This window comes from Lampetra fluviatilis, chromosome 35 (genome assembly GCF_964198595.1).
Source record: "Lampetra fluviatilis chromosome 35, kcLamFluv1.1, whole genome shotgun sequence".
Taxonomy (NCBI): Eukaryota; Metazoa; Chordata; class Hyperoartia; order Petromyzontiformes; family Petromyzontidae; genus Lampetra; species Lampetra fluviatilis.
The window spans coordinates 11962721-11980180 of record NC_136309.1 but is presented as its reverse complement, the minus strand read 5'-3'; the positions used below and the strand labels follow the sequence as shown (position 1 = coordinate 11980180).

The window sequence follows — 17460 nt, the reverse complement described above, 5'->3', positions numbered from 1 at the left end:
AACCACGTCAGACGGACCGGCTGTGATCCTGCCGGACACAGGGATTCCTGCACCGGGTGGGCCTACCACGGCGACGGGGACACTTGGCCCCGCTGCCCCTCCAACCTCGCCGCGGGTGCAGTTGCAGGAGGCCCTGACGACGGGCCTCTCTGGAGAACGAGACGCTGGGATTGACAGGCCTCCACCAGCGGCGGGCGGTTCCGGTCCCGCCACTCCTAAAACCCTGTCAAGATCACGGTCTGTGCGGGGGCCGCCCCCCGTGCAGGACGGGCCGGCGACCCGCACTCGTTCTAAGTCCCTCCCCTTTCGTTAATTGTTGTTGTTCTAATCTCCGTTATGTCTTGTGATTCCTGATTGTCATGTTGTTGCTCGCATTATTGTTCTGCTGCAGCTGGGGACGGCTGGCTTTTTCATCAGGGGGGGGGGGTCATGTAATGCGAGCATAAATGGGGTGGTTGCTGGCCTCCGCGCCAATCACACGGCCCTGAGCATTGGGGGGCGGAGCCTGGTCGGTGGAGCGTGTGGGAGGAGCCACTGCTCACCTCGGCTCCAATGGGAGACGAGGTGAACGGGCGGCGGAGACAGGGGCAGTACGGGAAGGAGGAGTCAGGGTCACGTGATGGGAAGGATATAGGGAGAGAGCCGGAAGAGATCGAGGAGTTGGAACGGAGCGAGAATAGGGGAAGCCACGCTGGGCAGTGCGGGAGGAGTGGCGCCATCTGCCATGTGGTCGAAGACCTACGCACACCGTCGGCCAGCGGTGTGCGTGGGGTAGATGGGGCTAGCAGTGTGTGAGGGGCTAGCAGAGTGTGCGGGGCACACGTGGCTAGTGAGTGACTAGCGGAGTGTGCGGGGCACACGGAGCGAGCGGTGTGGCTGGCGGCGTGTGCGGGGCACACGGAGAGAGCGGAGCGGCCACCAGCGAGTGCGGGCCACACGGAGCGTGCGCGGGGTGCGCGGCGGAGGCGTTGCGGGTCCGGCCGAGGACCAGCGGGGTGCGATACGAAGAACCTAAATAAACGACAACGGAGACCAAGAGAGCCTGACAGAGTCGTTTATTACATAAGGAAACTCCTTGGAAACGTCAATTTTAGTTGAAGGTCGAACTCGTCCCAGATGCAGTCAGACCCACTTCTTCACCGTCGTCGTTCTCAGCCACAGCCAGCGCCCCAACCAAATGCCTCGTCCTCCTCTATACCGTACCTGTCAACCCCTTATCAGTGCCTACCTTATTACAGACCAATTCAGACTTTATATGTCACCGTGTGCCATTATATATATCAACGTTCATCCTACAAATAAGTTCCATCACAAGGGAGAAACACATAGACACAAAATTATGTTACTAAACAAAAACTTTTTGTGTATTCATTTTAATGATTGGTGTCAATGATGCTACTTATCATGCTGTCTGTGATCTTGCATGCTGATACTGCTTGCTTGATAGGGGCCGTCCATAAATGACGTCACGCGAATTTTGGACAATTTTTGACCCCCCCCCTCGTCACAAAAAGTCAGACACCCCCTAAAATATGACATCACAAAGCACTGCCTCCCCCCAAAACCATATTTCCATTTTGAAAATAAAACATGCTTTAAATCGCTTTAAACTATTATCATTGTAGTGCGTATTTAATGTGGCGCTGCACTCTGATGTTGTAGGAGAAAACATTTAATAAAAAGTAGATTTAATTAAGTAGAACGTGTTGTCTATATTTATTTAAAGTTGCGTATTTTGATGTGACGTCACATTTCTCACCCCCCCCCCCCTTCGTCACACATCGTTACAAATGTCTGACCCCCCCCCCAGGTGCGTGACGTCATTTATGGACGGCCCCATACGTGGATGTACATACGGGGATCGCAAATCTCCAGAGTAAAAAAAAATCTGTTGTACGACTTTTTTTATTTGGCCTAATATTTTTGTTGCCCGTACTGAAACGGCTGTACGCCGTATGGACCTGAAAACTCAATGTCCCTGTGTAAGAATACGGGGTGCGGGGGTGGTAAACAGCGTGGGTGTAACAGCTGTGCCTTTTGTCTCCTGCGAACTGTGGCGAACAATAAAGTGTTGTTGTTATACTCGGGACCACGTGGTGCGGTGTCACGTGCCCCCAGCATGGCGGCGCCCATGGTGACATGCGTGTCCTCGGCCATGCAGCTGTAACTGAGCGCCGCCACTTGCTTGGCGATTAATCCGCGATCACCGGTACTCGCACAATGCTCGCGACGAAGAGATTACCAGGTAAATGGAGCGCTGTCTTTCACACAAAAAAACCGAGTGCACATTCTCCAGCGTTCCATGCCGGAAATGTGTTTGGCGTGCATGTACCCGGCAGTGGTGGTGCTGGTGGTGCTATTAGTGGGGAGCGGTAGTGTTGCGGCTAGCGCGCTGCGAACCCGGCGACCCGAGTTCGATTCCCGCTGACGGCCAACACCACAGTGGCGATTATCTGAACCGGTCCAGGATCTCCCCTAGGTCGATTCGACCTAAAATTAGTACCTGGTGTGATCTGTGAGCATCGCCACTAAGGCGATCGGGCGTGGTGCTGGCCACCGACCCAACCCTTTCGTGTGCCGTGCCGGCTTTCAAAGGTGCTGGCTAACAGCACTTACCCCAACAGTCTATTAAGGCTATCGGGGGGGGGGGGTCTTTGTACATCATCCGCTATTCTCTATCCACTGCTGGGCGACGGCCTGCCCCACACCGCCGCCATTCACGGTCCAGCGATGAGACAAGTAGCACACTCCTGAGGATGAGCTGCTTTCATCATTCCGTGTCCGCGATGGTCCCTTTGAGCGATGTCTCTTGCCCAAGCCCATTTCGCAATTGTTCACTGAAATACAGACGCGCATCACTACACAATCAATTATTCTCAGCGACAACTTTACAGTTCCTGGTGAAATGATACATTGCTGTGGTGTTGGTGTAACGCTGACCGTTTGATGTGGTAATGTTTAAAGTGGAGTTGGAGCGCTCTATTCCACCAAAGTGCCTCTGTGCGCATGTTTACCAGGAGCGCTGTGGCTGGGAGCCAGGTTGCGGGGAATAGTGACTGCAAGGTCGCGATGTGCGGTCCCCGGTGGCCCGGAACAGCCGACGGACGCGAGCACCCAGCAGTCCGACAGGCTGGGCGAGGAGATCATCTCCACGGCGGAGCGACCCATAGGGGAGTTCTCCCAGTCGGAGGTCTCCACGGCGGAGCTAGACAGGGGGCCGCTATCTTCAGAGGAGCACCACACGGTGGAGGTCCCCCTGGACGAGCTCTTCACGGCAGAGCAGCGGGCAACATTGCTGCGGACTTTTAACGAGGCGTCTGGCGTGGAGCTGGGGGCCATGCGCGCGCTGCGGGGCCGCAAAGGCGCCAACGTGGCCGCGTTCCGCGATGAGCACGGCCCCTTCAGGGACCTGGACTCGCTCACCAGGCACGGAGAGCACCGACCCAGCTTGTGCGCAGTGCACACTGCACACATTAGACGTATACACTACGCACGCCGCACCCTGTGTACATGCACTGAAGGCACACACTGCATACATAATACATGCACACTGCGGAAACACACCCAAACATGTCTAGAAAGCCTGTTTGAAAGCGAATTGAGATTCAGTAAAGGTTCACATTGAACATTCTTACTAAACAGTTGCAAGAATCTACACTATGGGAACCTCATTTGCCAGTAAAAATATGATAATTGGTTTTTTACCCTTCTATCTGGCAACAAAACTGACACCTTTTTACAAGGAGTCATGTTTGCATAGACCGCAATACCTGCAGTCATAATACAAACAAAAGACATAACTCTGATAATGTGCACTGTCCTTGAAGTTGATTGGTCCACACCCGAGACAGCTTTCCTTAGAGCCTAGTCTCACATGGGTTGGACCAGATGACGCCAAAAGGCGCACAACTCAAAGACAATGCACCATCAGAGTATGAGAGCTCGGGGCAAGCATCTACACTATGGGAACCTCATTTGCCAGTAAAAATATGATAATTGGTTTTTTACCCTTCTATCTGGCAACAAAACTGACACCTTTTTACAAGGAGTCATGTTTGCATAGACCGCAATACCTGCAGTCATAATACAAACAAAAGACATAACTCTGATAATGTGCACTGTCCTTGAAGTTGATTGGTCCACACCCGAGACAGCTTTCCTTAGAGCCTAGTCTCACATGGGTTGGACCAGATGACGCCAAAAGGCGCACAACTCAAAGACAATGCACCATCAGAGTATGAGAGCTCGGGGCAAGCATCTACACTATGGGAACCTCATTTGCCAGTAAAAATATGATAATTGGTTTTTTACCCTTCTATCTGGCAACAAAACTGACACCTTTTTACAAGGAGTCATGTTTGCATAGACCGCAATACCTGCAGTCATAATACAAACAAAAGACATAACTCTGATAATGTGCACTGTCCTTGAAGTTGATTGGTCCACACCCGAGACAGCTTTCCTTAGAGCCTAGTCTCACATGGGTTGGACCAGATGACGCCAAAAGGCGCACAACTCAAAGACAATGCACCATCAGAGTATGAGAGCTCGGGGCAAGCATCTACACTATGGGAACCTCATTTGCCAGTAAAAATATGATAATTGGTTTTTTACCCTTCTATCTGGCAACAAAACTGACACCTTTTTACAAGGAGTCATGTTTGCATAGACCGCAATACCTGCAGTCATAATACAAACAAAAGACATAACTCTGATAATGTGCACTGTCCTTGAAGTTGATTGGTCCACACCCGAGACAGCTTTCCTTAGAGCCTAGTCTCACATGGGTTGGACCAGATGACGCCAAAAGGCGCACAACTCAAAGACAATGCACCATCAGAGTATGAGAGCTCGGGGCAAGCATCTACACTATGGGAACCTCATTTGCCAGTAAAAATATGATAATTGGTTTTTTACCCTTCTATCTGGCAACAAAACTGACACCTTTTTACAAGGAGTCATGTTTGCATAGACCGCAATACCTGCAGTCATAATACAAACAAAAGACATAACTCTGATAATGTGCACTGTCCTTGAAGTTGATTGGTCCACACCCGAGACAGCTTTCCTTAGAGCCTAGTCTCACATGGGTTGGACCAGATGACGCCAAAAGGCGCACAACTCAAAGACAATGCACCATCAGAGTATGAGAGCTCGGGGCAAGCATCTACACTATGGGAACCTCATTTGCCAGTAAAAATATGATAATTGGTTTTTTACCCTTCTATCTGGCAACAAAAAACCAATTATCATATTTTTACTGGCAAATGAGGTTCCCATAGTGTAGATGCTTGCCCCGAGCTCTCATACTCTGATGGTGCATTGTCTTTGAGTTGTGCGCCTTTTGGCGTCATCTGGTCCAACCCATGTGAGACTAGGCTCTAAGGAAAGCTGTCTCGGGTGTGGACCAATCAACTTCAAGGACAGTGCACATTATCAGAGTTATGTCTTTTGTTTGTATTATGACTGCAGGTATTGCGGTCTATGCAAACATGACTCCTTGTAAAAAGGTGTCAGTTTTGTTGCCAGATAGAAGGGTAAAAAACCAATTATCATATTTTTACTGGCAAATGAGGTTCCCATAGTGTAGATGCTTGCCCCGAGCTCTCATACTCTGATGGTGCATTGTCTTTGAGTTGTGCGCCTTTTGGCGTCATCTGGTCCAACCCATGTGAGACTAGGCTCTAAGGAAAGCTGTCTCGGGTGTGGACCAATCAACTTCAAGGACAGTGCACATTATCAGAGTTATGTCTTTTGTTTGTATTATGACTGCAGGTATTGCGGTCTATGCAAACATGACTCCTTGTAAAAAGGTGTCAGTTTTGTTGCCAGATAGAAGGGTAAAAAACCAATTATCATATTTTTACTGGCAAATGAGGTTCCCATAGTGTAGATGCTTGCCCCGAGCTCTCATACTCTGATGGTGCATTGTCTTTGAGTTGTGCGCCTTTTGGCGTCATCTGGTCCAACCCATGTGAGACTAGGCTCTAAGGAAAGCTGTCTCGGGTGTGGACCAATCAACTTCAAGGACAGTGCACATTATCAGAGTTATGTCTTTTGTTTGTATTATGACTGCAGGTATTGCGGTCTATGCAAACATGACTCCTTGTAAAAAGGTGTCAGTTTTGTTGCCAGATAGAAGGGTAAAAAACCAATTATCAGTTGCAAGAATGGTACTCATTTTTCCAACCCCATAGGCATGATGGGCTGAATCTATAATCACTGTGGCGTCCGTGTGTTTGAGGGAAGCCCTCTATTGGCGGCACTTGGCTGTACTGATTGTGGATTAGTAAAGGAAATTTCTGATTATATGTTAGAGCGATATTAATAGAGGGAGGTTGCTGATGTTTTTTCCGCCCTCCAGAGTCCCCTACCTGAAGTACAAGTCGCTGTTCAAGGCATGCACCGTCATCCTGCAGCCCAAGCTTAGCAGGGAGGCGGCACGGCAGAGCAAACGGCTGACCTTCCTCAAGCCGGATGTGAGCCGCGAGAGCCTCGAGGTAGTGAAGGCAGACGAAGCACAGCCAACACGGACACCATCGTACCCAAGTGGTGGATGTACACATTCCCATGGTGGGCCAGTCTCTCCATAGGATGACCAATGCTGCTTTCCCACACTGCGGTGATATGTTGTGGACTGGGGATGGATGAGTGACCGAGTGAACCCCAGATCCATATTTGACTTTATTGTTGTCCTGTGCTATAACCACTCGGCCACCCTGCCTGTTGTTTAGTGTAAGAGCTATTTACATTGGGGTAAGGCCATTGGCACTGGAGACCTAAAGCTCGGGATACAATGATCCTCGCTACTTCAAAGTAAACATATCTTGATGCATCTTTGTTGGCAGCCTTGACTCTTTGGTTGAAATTCTACATTCCAATGGCAAGGGCAACTATGATCCAGTCAGTAGGTTGCCAGTTAATATCCCAGTCAGGCGTACACTCATCCCATAATTTCTCGAAAACAATTTAAGTACCAGGAAATCACGGTGGACAGCTCTTCCTGCTGTATGTGATTTTGTAGCATATGTCTCTGCACTCTGCACAAAATAACATTTGACCAAAACGAGCAGTCACATTGTGGAGAGACTGCCCATCTTGTGCATGTGGATTTACACTTCTAGTTCAGGCCTGCTGATGAGGATGAGTGCCACCCCAGTGCTCGTCGTTTCGAGACTTGGCAGGTGGCCTGGACCCAAGTTACTATTGAGCCACTGCGATTGCCTCGTGGTGGTGACCTCACATTGGCTTCTGAGCTCTATGGGCCTTCCCCGAAACAAACAAACCGAGTGTAACGAATGCCAGTTAAGCCTGTGGTCGTTTGTTGGCACTGATCGAGTTCTCTGGGCACTGTTATCGCAGACCGTGCGGAGCGTGGTGTCGCTGGTGTTTGGGATGCACCGCGTGGCGTGGGCGCACGTCACACGCTCGCTTGACGTCCTGGCCTGGCAGCAGCGCCGCTGCGATACCATCAGGACGGGCAGCTACGCTCCCAACGTCTACTACGAGGAGGTACGCGGCGACTCTTGCTCCTCTGTCATGCTATCCCGCCCTTCTGTTTATACATACACCGCCACTGTCACACACAAAAGACAAAGATCTGCCATATAGCCTTAACAGACTGTTGGGGCAAGTGCTGTTAGCGAGCACCTATGAAGGCCAACACGGCACAGGAGGGGGTGGGTGGCCAGCACTATGCCCGGCAACCATTTTTCCCCCGTGGCGATATTTCCACACCACATCAGGTACTCATTTGAGGCCGAGTGGACCTAGGGGAGGCCCAGGACTGGTTCAAATAATCGTCCCTCTTGTTGGTCACCAGGTTCTTAGTGCAGTGCACTAACCACTACACTACCGCTCCCACTGTCACAGACACGTCACCACTCAACACACACACCTGCACACACCTTCCACTGCCAAGAGGTAATCTTTGAGTGGCGCTGTGGTTGCACTTGCGACTCGCAGGAAAAAGAGCCTGGGTTCAATTCCCAACTCAGGCACCTTTCTGCATGGAGTTGGTATGTTCTCTTTCTGCATGGGTGTCCTCTCATAGCTGAAAAACCAAACATTATAACTGGTATTGGCCAAAACATCCTAGTTCTGAAAACCTACCTGAAAATGACTCGGTTCGGATTACACACAGCAGCAACATCGCCCCTGAGAAAACCTGGCAGGATCCTCTTGAAAAAGAGTCTTGGGGCTCATTGGGGCCTTCCTGTATACCGAAAGGCTAATAATCATAATACTCGTAACCATCACCCCACTGTTACTTTCACTTCCACCTGTCATACCCTGTAATCGCTTATGAACAGAAGTGACCGGCATGACCCATGGATTGTTTCCCTGTGGACACGACGCGGGCGTAGCTGCGGGCGACGGTGGCGCTCATTCCCAAGGCGGACCTGTACGTGCTGGAGCGGCCGAGCCTGCCGCCCGGGAACACAAGCCTCTTCCCGGTCGTGCTGCACCTACGTAGCATGGAGACGACGCTCTTCAGCCTGCTCTCGCTCAGGGAAGCCGCCGCTGCTGCCGCCGGGACAAACGTCGCGGTGCGTGGTGGCGCGCCGAACGTGCGTTCGTGTCGACACGTACGCACAGGCTTTGTTGCTCGCTTTTTTCCCACATTGCTGCGGCTAGATTGTAGTTGGTACATGGCTCGTAGTAGCTTCTCGTAGTGAGAGGTATACTGGAAATATTTTCCAGGTCGCTGACCTGGATAGGCCGGGCTGAAACCAAGCCCCGATCGTAGGGAACTCTGCACATGAACAGGACCCGTGCTGTGTATGATTGTGGCTGTGTGAGCTGTGGAACTGAATGACCTAGTGTTAATTTCACGTTTAACTTTTAAACTTTGTTACATTGTATTAAAGTAATTTGTTTAGTTATAATATTTACGTTTTATTTAACATTTTTACCACTGCAGGTTCTTTGAGTTGCGCTTAGCGATGGAGACTTCCCACGCCGCACTGTAACTCCCCGAGTTCGATCTTTGTCGAGAGCGAAAACCACAACTCCCGACCCCTGACCTCCGTGTGCCCAGGACAATCCATGGACGGAGCCCCCCACCACCGTGCCACCCCCACACCCCCGCGTGCTCGGCATGTCACGCTCCGCCGTGGGCCAGCATTTCCAGCTCATGCTGGGGAGCACCAAGACGAGCGGGCGCGAGGTGGTACGCCGCCTGTTGGACGAGGTGCTGCTGCTGGAGCGGCCGCGCGTGCGAGTGCCGTGCGCCCTCGCGTCCGCGCGTGACGGCCGCGAATGTGAAGAGATGTGCGATGCGTTGCTGCAGGCGCTTGCCTTCCTCGAGCTGGCGCTTGGCCCTGCGAACTGAGCTGTGGCTCAGAACAGAAATTCCTCTCTCTCTCTCTGGGCTAGAGAGATGCGTTTGGTTCGGTTGCAAAGTCGAATCTTAAATGGGATTCTTGGCCAGGGTCGCTTATGGTTTTGTTTATTTCTCCTCGAGCCATCCCATTCCAAAGCCGAAATGTCCATTCAAATGCATTGAAGGCCTGAAAAGAGCTGTCCATCGAAACATCGAAGCCAAGTCTCATTCCTGGGCTTCTTGTTCGACTGCTGCTCACGTAGACGCACGTGTTGTATTGCGCAAGCACCCAATAGGATTACACAACAATCACCAGGTCAACAAGCAAAAGCTCAGTGATATATAAAGTAAACTAAACTTTTATTTTACCAGGTAAGGCCCACTGATCTATGTAGCTCTTTTGTAGAAGCCACCTGGCCACAAATGATAGCGCAAAGAAAGTGGCTTGTCACGTGAAAATGTATTGCAGTCAAATACTCCAACGCATGTCCATTCTAAATGTGGAGAAAAAAACCGGAAGACTGGGTGAAAAGTCCACGCGACCACAGGGAGAACATGCAATCTCCAAATATACAAGCGTCAGGGTCGGGATCAAACTTCTCACCACCGCGACGTCCGATACTCTTTGTATGGAGTTGTCTGTCCAAGTGAACGTTTTAAGCTCATTTTCCCAACCAATCCAATATTTCCCTTTTCATTTTCGAGTCCATCTGACTTTTCAAGTTGCCTCGGAGCACCTTGCTTTTCACACCCTAAGACCGCTTCCCAGTCCTCCCTTCGAGAGTAGAGGTCCCCGAGGCGTGCTGTGCATGACCAACAGTAGTTCTTGAATCCAGAAAGGTTTGAACCACTGCTCTAGACTGGATGTGAGCACCCACGTAACCGAGCGGGCGCAGAGAATGCACATCTAGCCAGGAAGTGACGAGCCCTAACACAAGTTCTATTCCCAGCTCTTTGTTACTCGGCCTTCTTAGGTCGTGCATAGTGTATAGACAATGTGATGTCTACGGTTCATTGACTGCTGACCGCATATGGCTGTAAACAAAGTGTCTCCCCCTGCTCAGGCAATGGGTGGTGCTCTTCTCCAATGGTGACCCTGAGCCAGCGGTGGAAATTCCACATTCTGATGGTCGGGGCAAGCCTGTCCATGACAGCAACTACTCGGCTTACATCGATTGATGGGCTGTGTAGACTTCCAGGCAGTATGTAAACTCACCTTATCGGGAGACCAGCGCTCTCCCATAGTACCACTTGGTGGGACTAAGTGTTAAGTTGAAATCTCAAGGTGATGTACCGATGCATTACCATTCTCATCTCACGTACATCCCATCTAATAGGATGTACTGTGAAATTTCCTGACCAAAACTCAACATTCGTGATCCTGAGGTTTTCATCACCTACGTCCGGGAGCCAACTCGGTTAGCGAATCGGGAAAACCGAATTCGGCCTGGATTCCCGCAGTATCCTAGCTGTCCTGACCCACCTGCCACACGTGACGCGACACGTGCGAGTCAGCCAAGCGCCAGAGGAGCCCTCGCAAGCAGCGGTGAAGTCGCAGGGGACTTAGCACGCGAGAGACGCAGCCAGTAACGTCCCTCACTTTGGTCAACTTTGGTGCTGAGTTTGTTTTATAAAGTGCAGAAATTATATACAGAAATAGATTATAACTTCAGGTTGACCTCACCTGACCTAAGGATGTGCTTAATGCTACTGGCTGTGGAGTGTAGGGAGAGGGGTGAAGCAGGAGGGGGCTAGTCCACGGAGTCACGCAATTCGTGAAGCAGTGTGGGATCAAACTTGAATGGAGCTGGAATGGCCAAGCACTTCCCATTGGTCATGAAGCATCCAAGGTCTCAAAACAGAAATTTTGTACAAACCGAAATAGTAATAATGGCACAAACACCCGAGGCAGATGTTTAGGAATCGTTTGTAACCTCCAAGAACATGACAAGGAGGCACATTCACCAATGTGAATTTGAGCCCTGTATGCACGTAGATTCCTACTTAAAATATTTGTATCCTTTTTGAATAAGCATTTTAATGCAATTTATGGCCGTATTTTGAATGATGTAGGCATGATCGATAAAGGATTTGATTTGTTTTAATTCGTATTTAAAGCATACGGTGAGCTTGGGATGGTCTCCGTCCCACGTGGTGGTTTTGGTCTGTGGTCATGAATCGACCACTCCCAACGCAGTCACTAAGTGTAATTGAGGGCTGCGTGGCGACTCATCTGCCGTGAGACTCCTGGACACCTACAGAGCTCGGCGGCGTGTGACCTCACCCAGCCACCATCAGGGTGGGGCCCTCGCACCCTGCGGCGGTAATCCCTTGATAAAAGCCACCGCACGCCCACGTCGACGAGCCCATGTCTGCCAGCACCTTCACAGGAGGGGTCATTACCGCATTATCCCTGCCATCTGCAGCCTGCTGTGAGAAACAAGGGCACTCTCTTTAATGGCGGTGAAACAAAAACCCCAACACTTTATTGAACGTAGATATACACATGTTAAATGATACAAGTACAACTATATGTTTAAACCTTGTCAAAAGACATTTACAAAATGCATCATACTATTGCTTGTAGTTAAATTAGGAAAATGATGTCCAGCAAGCTGCACATATATTTAAGCAGATTACAATGTAAATGCCAGTACACTTTATGGAATTTTGTTACAAAATGCAAATTTTCCTGTAGATTTTCTTCCATTGGTGATTGAAGGTCGAAATGCAAGAACTCCCAAGAATAGACCTTATGTTTTTTTTAAAATCATTTATATTAAGTTCACTTGCTTGCTTGCTTGCGCTTACGACCGTGCAAATCTTTCGGTCGTTTTTTAACCGATTTCCCGTGATCCAATCAAGCTGACATTTTGCACACAGACTCGTTGTGCGTGACAATTTATTTTCGTGAAAAATTTTTTCCAAAATTTTCTACATTTTAGGATTTTTTTTTTACATTTATTTACCAATTGCTTAATGGTGGCAGGCAATCATCTGACCCATAGGTGGCAGCCATCTCAAGCCAGAGGACGAGAGGACTCTAGCCGCCCGTTTCAAAGACCAATGTGGGCTGGGTTGTGGCCCATTGAACACGTACTGTAATTGATTAAATCCTTTATATTAAGTTCACTTGCTTGCTTGCTTGCGCGCTTACGACCGTGCAAATCTTTCGGTCGTTTTAAAATCCTTTATATTAAGTTCACTTGCTTGCTTGCGCACTTACGACCGTACAAATCTTCCGGTCGTTTTTTAACCCACTTCCCGTGATCCAATCGAGCTGACATTTTGCACACAGACTCGTTGTGCCTACCAATTTATTTTCGTGAAAATTTTTTTCCTAAATTTTCCACTTTATAGGAAAAAAAAATTCATATTTAATTTAAAATACCAATGTGATAAAAAATGAAATTCTTACTCAAGAAAAACAGAAATGAATAATAAAATAAAACCGATGCCACGCATATAAAGGATTTATAGTGAAATTTTTTTTTTACGGGTTAATTTTTTTACATTTTCTCTTTAAAAACAAAACTATCTCACACGATCCAATATCACCCCAGCATCTCTCGTTTGAGCAGAAAGTTATTTACACCTTGCCATTACGCTTGTGTTGTTATCGGGGATGGCAGGAAGATGTCTCTTCAGGTTTCTTTCCATCCTCGCCCATAAGATCCTTAAATCCCAACTTCTCTAGTGGCTCCTGCGACATCAGCTGCCTACACATTCACACACACACACGTCACCCATCACCGTTAAGCCTTGAAAGCACCAGCTCTCGGAGCCCTTCTGACGGGTGGCAGCACAGCGGTGTCTGACACAAGGGGCAATGCACCACGCCACCACCTGTCACCTCGAAGCACGGGTTCTTTTTGCACTGTGGCAGGGTCAGGTTTTGTCTTGGGGCTAAACAAAACAGTTTTCCCGGCATGGGCAGAACATTTCCTGTAATATATCCAAAGTAGCTTTTTAAGGTCGACATACACCTATTCAAGAACTGGTTTGCAAGGTTTGGTGACATCATTGACCAATGGCTTATTTTAAGTAACAAGAGGGCAACACCCGCACTCGGAAGGTTGTAAGTTGAAATCCCTCTAGATGTTGATAAAATAAGCATAACTTTTGGGCAAGCCAAGGGCGCCTGTTGTAATTGGCAGCCTTGCCCTCATCATGGTAATGTGGAAATACCACGACTAGTTCAGGTCAACCAATTTAGCACACTTTTATTTTGTTACAAACAAGCAAACAGCTAATTGACACAGAACGGTTATACTTCGAAAAAAGCTTTTTTTTGAGATAGCTTTGATATGATTTCACAATTTTAATCTATATTTGAGACCAGCGTGTCTTTATTTTTATTTTCTCAAAATGCTTGCCATTTTTCAAGGTGGTGATTTACCACTCAAGGAATAAGTACAACGAGACCCCCTCCCCCTCACCTCTCCATTCTGCACTCCAAGTATTCTTTGGCTTGCAACCGGCACTGCACATTTTCATAGTTACATTCACTGAGGCACTTCATGAAGGCCTCCTTGAACTCCTTGCACTCCCCTTAATGAAGCACCGGCAAAAGACAGAAGAGGCGTTCATGGAGTGCGTCATTATTTGTTTTGTACAAAAATAAGTAATATTTAACAATACTTAAAAAAACAAACACGCTTTAATGAAATGTACCCTACTCGTAATGGCAGAACTCCACGACTCCAGGAAGTGGCCCCAGGCTTGCCATAACGTAAGGGGCCGTGGTGATTTACAGCCAACGTCAGTTGAGCGTGGACAATTAGACCCAAGCCGAAACATAACATATACAAATGAATGTTTAAAAATACTTTTTTTATATATAGAATATAGTGTTGTCATCAGTATGACAGAAGTATACCAAGTTTGCAGTCGATACCACATTGGGAAGTGGGTAAAAATTGAGTTACAAGATTTGAGGATACGACAACAACAGACAGCGAGTTAAATAGAAGCGTGTACTAACAATAGGTTTGAAAAGTTCCTTTCCAGAGCTTTCAAGTGATACCTTTCTCGGCAAAGGTAAACATTTACGAACATTTTAGCATGACCCATTTTGGCACACACGTTGAATTGTTGCCTATTTGCATAATATTTGCATTCCAAGAGTCATGACAAAGAGAGAGGTGACAATGGATTTCATTATCATAAACAATTGACTGCTCTATGAAGGTAGGGTAGGGCTGAACGATTTGGGGAAAATATCTAATTGCGATTTTTCTGACAGATATTGCGATTTGATTTGCGATAAAAAAATGTAAGTCAAGCTTCAGTTCAATATTCACTGTGTAATAGATTTAAAACATGTGATGGAGCATTACCACGTGATGCCATCAGTTACACAGCCACAAGAGTCAGCTACAGTCACACACACAGCTACAGTCACACACAGCTACAGTCACACAGTCACACACACAACAACAACCGCCATTCGCCACTAAGTGGCGGTGACGTCACCACGACGCGTGTGCCAGGCCAAGTGCACCTTGAGGCCACGTGAAGTGTCGAACGCCCGCTGGCAGGAGGTCACGGGGCAGACCCAGGTGCCACGGGTCGACTGACCGAGATGACTGGCTGATGCACCACCTGTGCCCCATACTGTACCAACTTGCTGTGCTTTAGCCACCCGGCGCTCCGCTCGTTGTTGTGAGCGTCGCTCCTCCGCCCTCCGTTGTTGCTGGAGGGCGACTGCCTCCAACTACCCAGTAGCGTCCTTCACGAGCCTCCTCCACAGAGGCCGATCTTGGCACCGCTGGTACCAGTCATCGGCAAGTCCACTCAGCTCCACGTTCTCCTGTACTACATCACTCCATCTCTTCTCTAGCCCGTGCCGCGCCCGCTTAGCCCCCTCGATCCGGCCGAACAAAAGCTGTTTAGGCATGCGGTGGCTGGGCATGCGGGCTACATGAACCAGCCAACGCAGCCTTGCCTGCCGGAGGAGCTCACCGATGGGACTTTGCCCACACACACACAGCTACAGTCTCACACACACAGCTACAGTCTCACACACACAGCTACAGTCTCACACACACAGCTACAGTCTCACACACACAGCTACAGTCTCACACACACAGCTACAGTCACACACACACAGCTAGTCACACACAGCTACAGTCTCACACAGCAAGTCACACACAGCTACATTCACACACACAGCTACAGTCACACACACAGCTACAGTCACACACAGCTACAGTCACACACAGCTACAATCACACACACAGCTACAGTCGCGCACACACAGCTACAGTAGCACACACACAGATACAGTAGCACACACACAGCTACAGTCACACAGCTAGTCACCCACACACAGCTAGTCACACACACACAGCTACAGTCACACAGCTACAGTCACACACACAGCTACAGTCACACACACACACAACTACAGTCACACACACACAGCTACAGTCACACACACACACAGCTACAGTCACACAGCTAGTCACACAGCTACAGTCACACAGCTACAGTCACACAGCTAGTCACCCAGCTACAGTCACACACACATAGCTACAGTCACACACAGCTAGTCTCACACAGTTACAGTCACACACACAGCTACAGTCACACACAGCTACAGTCTCACATAGTTACAGTCACACACACACAGTTACAGTCACACACACACAGCTACAGTCTCACACAGCCAGGCGAGGCCTGCGCCAAGGTCAGGGCCCCCCGCTGGGAGACTTCAAACTCCACGCAGCCGAACGCCGCCGGAGCGCGGCGCCCTCTTACCGAGGTGGTCGAGTGGGAAGGAGCCTTTCTCTGGCGGTCGCGGCTTGAAGCTTTTGGTGCCAAAATTCATCGCCGACATGACGGCGGCGGCGACGCCTTCGGCCTGCGAGTGGCGGCGAGTCGAGAGCCTGCGCGGGCCCTCGCCAGTAGGGGGCGGTGTCGTCACCACCACCACATGGTGGCCACGTGGTGTCGTGACAGCAGCCAGAGGCAGCCCCATGCCGGGTCTGTCCCGTCACCCCTGTGCCCATCACGCGAGCCTTCGACACTTCAAGTGGCCTCCAAGTGCACCTGGCCTGGCACAGGCGTCACCGTCACGGAGTGTTGCATAGCTGTCAACCCCTTATCAGTGCCTACCTCATTGGGTCACTCCGTGCCCTTAAATATCTCAGCGTTCATCCTACAACGTCACATCACAAGGGAGAAACACAAACAGACGAAACATTTGTTTTTGCCCATTATGATACGGCTGCACGCCGCACGGACAAGAATACGGCTAAACCGTACGGCTTGACATTGCCCCCGTGTGTGGAGTCCCAATAGTGGAGTGTCAGGTGGAGGTGACTCATTCATTCTCCCCGGCACTTTGGGGGTGTTTGCCCAATATAGGAGCGAGTTGCAATGCCACGCGAGTTTGAGCTGCAAGAGGAAACCATAGGAGAAAAAAAGCGCCAAGATGCACGACAAGAGGGGTCGGAGTCAATTTGAATATTCTTTGGGTCTTTTAGTAAAGTCACGTAGATAGATTCAAATAAAATAACAAAAAACTACGACGTGTCGATCACAACACAAGCGTTCGTCATCAGGAAGAGGGGGTTACCTTTTAAAGGGTTAGCTTCTAAAGGTAAGCTCTTCATAAAGGTTTGAAATGGGCGTAGAATTCCTGCAGTCACGAAGAGGCCGTCCATAAATGACGTCACACACCTGGGGGGGGGGGGGGTTGAGAAATATGACGTCACATCAAAATGCGCAACTTTAAATGAATATAAACAACTAGCGGAAGTACCCGGCTTTGCCCGGGTGAAAAATATAATTCTTAAAAACCTTACATATATATACACAGATACTAAGGTATTGTCAAAGCCCGGTGGGCTGTTTGTACATTTCTCCACAAACAAATATATAAGAGGCTTTCACAAGTCCAAAAAGTTGTAGAAAGTGTGGGGTAAATAGTTCATGTCAAAAGGTTTCCGAAAATTGTGGTCCCCCCCCCCCCCTCAAAAAATATCTTTACCCCTCGTAGGTATATATACTAACAACACCTTACATACAACAGAGGAAGTGGTATCTATTGACTCTGTAGCAGAGGTGGGACAAAGTCATTGTTATGCAAGTCACAAGTAAGTCTCAAGTCTTTGCTCTCGAGTCCCGAG

At 49.0% G+C, this 17460-nt stretch overlaps 2 protein-coding genes across 2 annotated transcripts; one reads left to right on the top strand and one right to left on the bottom strand.

The window, feature by feature from the left end:
* Nucleotides 1–2079: 2079 nt before the first annotated feature.
* Nucleotides 2080–11795, top strand: TEFM (transcription elongation factor, mitochondrial). The gene is made up of 6 exons (XM_078872981.1): nucleotides 2080–2245; nucleotides 3018–3426; nucleotides 6365–6500; nucleotides 7363–7512; nucleotides 8367–8549; nucleotides 9041–11795. Exons 1-6 carry the CDS (start codon nucleotides 2221–2223, stop codon nucleotides 9332–9334), a joined length of 1197 nt encoding a protein of 398 aa, XP_078729107.1. The 5' UTR covers nucleotides 2080–2220; the 3' UTR covers nucleotides 9335–11795.
* COX19 (cytochrome c oxidase assembly factor COX19) lies at nucleotides 11792–16314 on the bottom strand. The gene is made up of 3 exons (XM_078872982.1): nucleotides 16088–16314; nucleotides 13765–13876; nucleotides 11792–13044 (listed from the first exon to the last, which is right to left on the bottom strand). Exons 1-3 carry the CDS (start codon nucleotides 16305–16307, stop codon nucleotides 12942–12944), a joined length of 435 nt encoding a protein of 144 aa, XP_078729108.1. The 5' UTR covers nucleotides 16308–16314; the 3' UTR covers nucleotides 11792–12941.
* Between the last annotated feature and the right edge of the window lie 1146 nt (nucleotides 16315–17460).

What these genes read in the sequence shown, in the direction of transcription:
- TEFM (XM_078872981.1), top strand. Translation starts at nt 2,221, where the DNA reads ATGCTCGCGACGAAGAGATTACCAG. An exon ending in TGAGCCGCGAGAGCCTCGAG is followed by an intron (nt 6,501 to 7,362) that starts GTAGTGAAGGCA and finishes CTGTTATCGCAG; the next exon opens with ACCGTGCGGAGCGTGGTGTC. An exon ending in CCAACGTCTACTACGAGGAG is followed by an intron (nt 7,513 to 8,366) that starts GTACGCGGCGAC and finishes ACGCGGGCGTAG; the next exon opens with CTGCGGGCGACGGTGGCGCT.
- COX19 (XM_078872982.1), bottom strand. Translation starts at nt 16,307, where the DNA reads ATGGGGCTGCCTCTGGCTGCTGTCACGACACCACGTGGCCACCATGTG. An exon ending in CTTCCCACTCGACCACCTCG is followed by an intron (nt 13,877 to 16,087) that starts GTAAGAGGGCGC and finishes TGCTTCATTAAG; the next exon opens with GGGAGTGCAAGGAGTTCAAG. An exon ending in TTGGAGTGCAGAATGGAGAG is followed by an intron (nt 13,045 to 13,764) that starts GTGAGGGGGAGG and finishes GTGAATGTGTAG; the next exon opens with GCAGCTGATGTCGCAGGAGC.